The 8,509-nt window shown below is 38.6% G+C and overlaps 1 protein-coding gene across 1 annotated transcript; it reads left to right on the top strand.

Annotated features, from left to right (window-relative positions):
* Window positions 1-1,072: 1,072 nt before the first annotated feature.
* LOC122968137 lies at window positions 1,073-6,599 on the top strand. The gene is made up of 4 exons (XM_044333136.1): window positions 1,073-1,110; window positions 2,960-3,064; window positions 3,422-3,488; window positions 4,029-6,599. Exons 3-4 carry the CDS (start codon window positions 3,478-3,480, stop codon window positions 5,650-5,652), a joined length of 1,635 nt encoding a protein of 544 aa, XP_044189071.1. The 5' UTR covers window positions 1,073-1,110; window positions 2,960-3,064; window positions 3,422-3,477; the 3' UTR covers window positions 5,653-6,599.
* Window positions 6,600-8,509: the final 1,910 nt, after the last annotated feature.

Here is an 8,509-nt window from a genome sequence, read left to right as displayed (position 1 = left end):
TCTGGGCTTCACAGCCCCTGTAAATCTGCCTCACCCTCAACCTTTGCTCCATCCCTGCTGTAGCGTTTGAATGGCTTGTAGCCATTTGGAGTCTTTCAGTTAGTTTTTCTTTGTTCCCAGTGACTTTTGCTGCTGCTAATTTCTGGAGTATTTCAGCATGGATAGCATGGTTTTGTATTTTGTTTAAACAATCTCTTTCCAACCCAGTGCAGTGTTTTCATACTTGATGTTATTTATTTCTTATATATTCTCATTCATGCCATCGAGGAAGCAAGTCTTCAGTTGTTGTTCCCAGGGAGAATCATGCTGTGTGTTGAATCCAAGAGTGGTTGACATTCATTGTTTCTCAATCATCTTCTGTGGGGTTGGGTGCCTCTATCATTGGCATTGAAAGGATTTCTTTCTCTGCTTCTGGTGTGTTTGGAAGGGAGTCTAGATTCTGGCCTGCTTGTGCTTGTTTTGACAGAGTTTCTTGAGATGAATCTGTAGAATATGAAGGAAGTGGCGATGATGGGGAACTGGCTGAAAACTCTCCCATCGCTATCCATCCAGGGCACCTCAAACCCATCACACAGGTCTGGACATGTGTCTGGTCAGCTTGCTTCTGGTTGTGGAGGCTCGTCTGAAAGTGGACCTGGATCTTGACATTGATGAACAGCTGACTTCCGGAGAAGGTCCAAGTCTTTCTGGAGTGAGAACTAGGGATATTGATTAGAGCGTTCTAAAAGTTCGTTCTTACAAGTTTGTTAAAACAGACCAGAGAAAAAGATTAAGACTCTTCCCAAAATCAATCTGCATCAGAAGAGACTCGACCTGTAAGAGATGTGATGACAGTCAGTGTTGGTCTGAATGGAGGATAATTAAACTGAATGCAACATATGTGAGAACACAAACACCTGCAGCAGCATGATGTTTTGGCATTTCAGACAATTACACAATGAAAACAGAAAGGTTGAGAAACTGAGAGGTGGGAGGAGAGTTTCTGTGAAATCATGTGACCACAGAGAGTCCGCCCCTTCTCTGATGGACTATAAAACCTCTGCAGTCTGACTCCTCTCTGCTCTTCCTGCCTCCTCAGCATCTCACAGCTTCCTGAAGCCGACAACACAGGTAAGAAAACTCTGACAGACCAACGATGAAATACTTTCAAATGTTAAGATCAGGATTTTAGACTCTACACAAAATGGGGCAGAAAAACATTCACTCTGCATAATAACTTGATATTTATAGATATCTGCGTTTATTATTGTACAATAACATTGAAATTAAATTTGTTTTGCTGGACGAGGGCAGACATGTAAAAAAAAAACCCAAACCCAACCCAAACGTTTGTATGAAGTGATCTATCAAACATTAATAATTTACTTATTTACCACTAACAAAGCAGTTTTCTACAACTAATAACTCTTATAACCTCTGTATCCTGGAGCTTATAACCTCAGCCTGTAAGAACTGGATTTAAGTTCTTCTTTGCTGTGTTTTACAAACCAGAACCAGTTTTAGATATATGTACATCACTGAGATGCCGACAGTTATTTGGACAAATGATTCTAGAAGCAACTTCATATTCCACAAAATTAATTTGTGTCCTATTAATTTGCTTTGCCAAATAAGTTTTGGATGACATCATTATCTCTATCTGTATTTATGGGGAAGTTGAGAGTAAATAAGGTGTCACCCAGAAAACAATACTGTCTATCCATCTGTTATTTGCACCTCCAGTCCAGACCGCCTGCTACACAAACTCATTCAAGACACCTTTTTCCTTCAGTTACCATTTGGGCTGCAAGGCGGGGGGCCACGCCTGTCAACTATTATCAACTATTATAATAACAATTTTTTTTTTAAAAAGTAGAATTTGTCCTCCAAACAGTGATGAAGGGTAAAATTCTGGAAACTGTCAACACTGTTTCACAAAGTCCTCAAAAACAGAACATCAATATTTTGCAGGCAAGTAAATATCTGAGAGTGTTTCTCAGCATTAAAGAAACTGCCCACCGTCTGTCCCAGTCAGGAGGTTTTGATCATTCATGATGCAGCGGAAGACATGTTGATGAGTTATGTGAGGATGAAAGGCTGCTGAATGCAGAGCAGCACTTCACAGTGTCAGTACTTCACACAGCTGACACGGAGGTTTGAGTTTTTACACTCATGAGAACTTTGGTTAAAACCTGATGATGAAATGTATAAATCAGCAGGTTCCCTCACTGACCAACACAAAGATGACTAATCTGTGGATTTTCCAGAACAAGTGCTCTCGTTCAGACGCACTTTAGTGTCGCTATAAAGAAATTGAGCACAGCTCAGTTCAAGATTTTGTGCACACTCTATTCATATTACCAAATGTTCCTGATGCAGCCACAGCTATTAAATTATTTCTTACTCCACCTGTGAGTGTCACCAGCACTGAAAGATCTTCTCAGAACTGAAGCTAATTAAAACATATGTGAGAAGCAGCACAGGAGAGATTTTGGGGCTTCTGAGTACTGAGAATAAACACTCACAGTCTGGACTTAAACAGTTAATATACACCAAAATATGTTCACATCTATTCACCTGTAAGAAAACTGATACTGTGGTCCTGTTGCTAAGATGAAGGTGTGCTCACAGATGATGTAATCTGTGTTGATCTGTTTGAGAAACTGATTTAAAATAAAATAATTTGGCCTTAAAGGAAAAGCTTGTTGTATCTTCACAGTTCAGTTGTGTATCAGTCTCAGTTGAGTGGGCAGGTCGGCTTTTTACAGTAACTTTGATAATGAAATACAGAGCTCTCTGGACATCATGGCCATGACAGGATCAGCACCTTGACAACAGTTGTGACACTTCATAGTTTGTAATGTTAAAAAATGTACTCAATACAATTAATGATTAATAATCACTGTTCAGTGTTCTAAAGTCGTCTGTTAAATTTCATTGTGTGTTTGAAATGTTAAAATTCACCTGCTCTGTGCTGCAGGAAAAGGTCCACTCAGGGTGAGCTGTGGGGGGTCTCATGTGTTACGGTGCTGGTCACCACCCAAAGCTCGTGACCACACCTGAGACCTGGAACGTAGCTTGACAGGTAAACCAGATCTTCACCTTCATGTTCGGCTCCCTCCAGGACAAAACAAAACATTACAGCTGATTCTCATCCTGCTGCTTCAAATCATCTCAGAGCTTCATCAGAAGTCACAGACTGATGAATGTGATCTTTGGTTACATGTGATCTTTGGTCATGTGAGGATCTGAGGACAGAGGGGGTCGTATGTTATTTATATTATTATCTATAGAAATAAAACTGACTTTACTTAAAATGACGTTAAACATGAAAGAACAGCAGAGCTGTTCTTTAACATCTTTGCTTGTTACACGTCTTTTCTTAATACTGATGAATGAAAATGTGCTTAAAGTTTTATTGATTATTTCTTTTTTCATTCAGACACCAATCACCAGTTTCATCTTCACTGTGTGGAGCTCTGTGTACCAAGCATCACCATGGCAACACTGTGAGTAACATTAGCATAAAAGGGCATAAAAATAGTGATTATAATGATGAAGTAACTATTAAAAAATAAAACAAAATGACAGAGTCAATGAGAGCTGAACATTATTTTCTGTGTGAAGGATTACATCAGATCTCACTGTGTTCATCATAACCTGGCCACTGAGAGCAGATCTGCTCAAAGAACTGACTGTAAAACTTTGACTAGTTCCTTTAAAATGGTTTCTGATGTTTTAATTTGGATTTTAAGCTGTGTTTGCTTTTTATTGTTCGTAATGCATTATGTCTGATACTTTGAATTGTGTTTGTGTTAAATTTGCTACAAATGAACTCAACAGCAAAAACATTTCAAGCTCCAGAACACTTTAAACACACAGCTGCAGCAGTTTGGACAAAATCAGCAATTAGACATTTTTATTTGGTTTATTATATTTTACGTGATGTAGTTTTTAACTAACATGTTCAAGACGTACATGGAGGGAAGGATAAACATCTTTACATAGATTTTTAATGTGTGTTGAGCAGATTTCTTCTGTTTCTACAGGATCAGTAACATCCCAGAAAAATACAAGGACATCACCTCCAAAAGTCTTCAGATCGCTTCAAGATCTCCTGATGTCTACCAGCTGAGACCAAAGGAAGAGAAGTTTGGAACTCTGACAAGAAAAACTGTTGGTGAGAAAAACCTGATCAAGAAAAACAAAACCATCTTACTTGTAGGTGAAACAGGAACAGGAAAATCTACTCTGATCAACACTCTGGTCAACTACACCATGGGAGTGAAGTTTGAAGACAACATCTGGTTTGAGATCGTAGAGAGAGAGGAGAGAAGTCAGTCAGAGAGTCAAACATCAGATGTGATGGTGTACCAGATCTTTGGATTTGAAGATAAAACTCTGCCCTTCTCTCTGACCATCATCGATACTCCTGGATACGGAAACACCAGAGGGATTGAACATGATGTCATCATCAGTCAAAGATTATTTGACTTGTTCCGTTCAGTTGATGGAGTTCATGAAATTGATGCAGTGGGTCTGGTGATGAAGGCGAGTGAGAATCGAGTGAGTGAACGACTGATGTACATCTTTGATTCAGTGACGTCTCTGTTTGGAAAAGATCTGGAGGAAAACCTTGTCGCTCTCATCACACACTCAGATGCAACAACACCTGAAAATGCTCTGAAAGCTCTTGAAGCTGCAAACATTAAATGTGCCAAAACTGAGAAGAAACAGCCCGTTCACTTCCTGTTTAATAACAACCAGACCAAACAGAGAACAGAAGAAGAACAGCTTGCTTTAGAGTTTGCATGGAAGGTAACAGAGACAGGAATGAAACGATTCACAGACTTCCTGAAAAAATCTAAACCTCAAAAGTTGATAACAACTGTTGAAGTGATGAATGCACACATCAGAATAACAGCCTGCATCCACAACCTGCAAGACAGAATCAAGTTAATTGAACTAAAACAGAACGAGATCCAACAGACTAAAGAAGCTCTGAAGGAACATGAACAAGAGATGAAGAAGAATGAAGAGTTCACTGTAGAAGTTGACGAGGTCTACAAAGAGAGAGAGCCTATTGATGGAGGGACGTGGGGTTTGTTTTTTTATGAAGCAGCTGTCACCTGTAACATCTGTGAAGAGAACTGTCACTTTCCTGGATGCACAATGGCCTGGAGTCCAGGACACTGTGAGGTCATGAAAGATGGTTGCTGTACTGTTTGTACAGGGAAGTGTCCTGCATCAGCTCATGTGAAAGAAAAGAAGAGATATGTGAACAAGACCAGGAGAGTTAAGAAGACTAAACAACTTGTGAAACAGAAGTATGAAAAGAATAAGTCAGATCATGAACAAAAGAAGAGCCTTCTGGAAAATCTTCAAACAGAGATGGATGAACTGGAATCAGAGAAGACTCAGCTGCTGGATGAGGTCTACCATCATGTGGAGCATCTAGAGCGGATCGCTCTGAATGTTAATTCATTGTCCACTTATGTCCACTTGGACTTCCTGATCGAGAAAATGGGGAGGATAGGCAAAGAAAAGATCCAGAAACTGAAAGAGATGGCAGGTCGAGTGGATGAAAGAACCAGAGCAACAATGTGGTACATGTATGGTAAACTAAAAGCAGTTAAAGGTGCGACAGGTGAACAACATCAGACAGCTGTGTAGACAACAAGTAATATACCAATTTACCAATTATACCAATAAACCAAAACAATTATTACTTTATTTGTCTATTTGTCTGTCTTTCACATGATCATTGTGTTGAAGAAAAATGTTAACCATTTCGGTATAGTTCTTCTTTTTCAAAAGTGACTTTTTATTTAGTTTTAGTTGCATTTTTGTTGTGAAAAAAGGTTGTTGTTGTTTTTTTGACAAAACAACATCAACAAACAAAGAAAGTCAAACAAAGTTATTAAAGTTTATTTCTGCTGATGTTTGACGTATGCCACCTCAGGTTAGTACAAAGTACAAACTTTAACTGTATAATTTACATCACAAACTGGTTTATACATACTTGTACTGCAATAACTGACAAAACTTTCTCAAGGTCAACTCAAGGTCCACTTACTGTTCTGGAGCTTTCAACACAGCAACAGTTTTTGAACACAGCTAACAGCTCAGGTTTAATACGGAGTGAAGACGCCCCCTGGTGCTTCATGAGGAGTACAACAGCCTCCCTGCTGTTACAGAGAAACACCAGTCACATCATCTTCTACACACACACATTATGTTTCTTTAGCTTCTTTCACTTGAATGATTTGAATGTTTTTCTCGTTTGTTCAGACGATGTTACAGAACATAGAAATATTCTGCTGTGTTGGACGTGAATCCAACTTTCTGATGTTTGTGTTTTTGAGTGGAGTCATGAAATCTCATTTGCTTCTGTTTGATGAGATTTTCTTCATGTGTATTTGAATCATACAGCTTGTAATGATTAATTTAATATTTCAGATGACACAGGCCATGTGGGAAAACTTGTATTCATTCATGTTCTTTATTTTCTAACAAGCTCTATTTGAGTGATTGCAGTATATTGTGTTATTCTACATTAAATCATATCCTGCTTGATGCATTTTTCTGTGAATCATGAATAAAATGTGAGCTTGATGAAACCAGTTTGCTCAGAGTGTCTTCACTGGATCATCAGCTGCTTTCTGAATCTGTTGAAGCTTCTGCTGAACTTTGTTCATTAAATGTCTGTTTGACTTTATTCTGAGCAGCAAGTCTGACAGAGACTCAAAGAAAACACAGCTCACATCATCATAATGAACATATCCTGAAGAATATTAGATCAACTCTGGATAATGATGTTTTCTGTAGTGACCACTAGATGGAGCCACAACTGATGTGGACTGAAGGAAACCTGAGCAGACTGAACTGATATTACAAGAAGAATAAACTGTTTAAACTGTGCAGACTTCAAGTACTTCAAGAGTATTTTAATACTCAACTACAAATCATATTAATTTTCAAATGTTCACATTTTATATTCAAGTCTACACTCACCTTTACTTTCCTCCTTCAGAGGATTCTACAAATTTAATTTGAAGCTGTTTGTGTCTCATATTTAAATTTTAGAGAGCAAATCACTTCATAGTTGAAGGAAACATATGAGAGCAAATTATTCTTCACTGGACAATCTGAACAAGAACACCCACATGGTAGAAAAAATTCAAAGATATGTAAATAAAACAAATCATTTTCAATAATAAAAAAAAACTAAACAAACAAGATCAACAGAAAAAACTAAAAATTAGCAGACATCCAGCAGTATAGTTTCTCATTATGTTCTTAATAAAGACTGAACGAGTAAATGTTTAGAAATATATAAAACTATCTGTCATAAATAAGAGAAAATGATTTGCATGATAAAATAAAACACTAATGACTGGTTAGCGTTTATAAATGTGATTCTCTGTGATGCTGCACACTGACCAACATGGACTCTGTCTTTACCTGGTGGACAGGAGGAGGATTTATTCAATTATAGATTCAATTCAACTTTATTGACACTACTGCAGCAGAATGTAGCTGAGGACATTTACGCAATAATGTAATAATAGTGTGTTTAAGTGAGTGTTCCACATTATTTTTTCATATCAGATCAACTTCCACCATCTCTGTCACTTCAGCAACAGCAACACCACCATGCATAAAGAGTTTATTTATTACTGTCAGATAAGACGATTATTACATTTGTTATTCTGGTGATATTAGTGTGAAAAATGTTTAAGCTAGATGTTGATGAGCACTGATCTCATAATGTGGTTTGTTCCCAAAGAGAAAGAACTTTTAAAGAGTTAGCTTTTAATTCATTAGCATTTGCTATATAAAAAAAATCTGCCATAACCAAGTGGCTGGCATAGTGTACAGGAACATCTGCACTGAGTATGGGTTGGAGGTCCCAAGGTCACAATGGAAGACACCTCCTAAGGTGGTTGAGAATGACCAAGCCAAGATCCTGTGGGACTTCCAGATCCAGACTGACAAGCTGGTGATGGCTAACCAACCGGACATCGTGTTGATTGACAGACAACAGAAGAGGGCAGCGGTGATGGACGTAGTAATCCCAAGCGACAGCAACATCAAGAAGAAGGAACACGAGAAGATCAAAAAATACCAAGGGCTGAAAGAGGAGCTAGAAAGGATGTGGGGAGTAAAAGCAACAGTGGTTCCAGTGGTAATTGGAGCACTGGGGGCTGTGACCCACAAACTGGGAGAGTGGCTCCAGCAGATTCCGGGTACAACATCTGAGGTCTCTGTCCAGAAGAGCCCAGTCCTAGGAATAGCTAAGATACTGCACAGAACCCTCAAACTCCCAGGCCCTGGTAGAGGACCTGAGCTTGAGGAAGACACACCACCACCCCCCATGGGAGGGGGGTGAGAGAGAGATTTTATATCTATATATAATGCGATCATTGAAGACAGTTTGACGCAATATCAGTCTTAATTCTACTGTATATTTCCTGTTGTAAACTGTCACATCACATCGCAAAATGTGAAACAGCTGTGTTGACACTAT

This window comes from Thunnus albacares, chromosome 18 (genome assembly GCF_914725855.1).
Source record: "Thunnus albacares chromosome 18, fThuAlb1.1, whole genome shotgun sequence".
Classification (NCBI taxonomy): domain Eukaryota; kingdom Metazoa; phylum Chordata; class Actinopteri; order Scombriformes; family Scombridae; genus Thunnus; species Thunnus albacares.
This window is presented reverse-complemented; position numbering and strand designations above follow the sequence as displayed.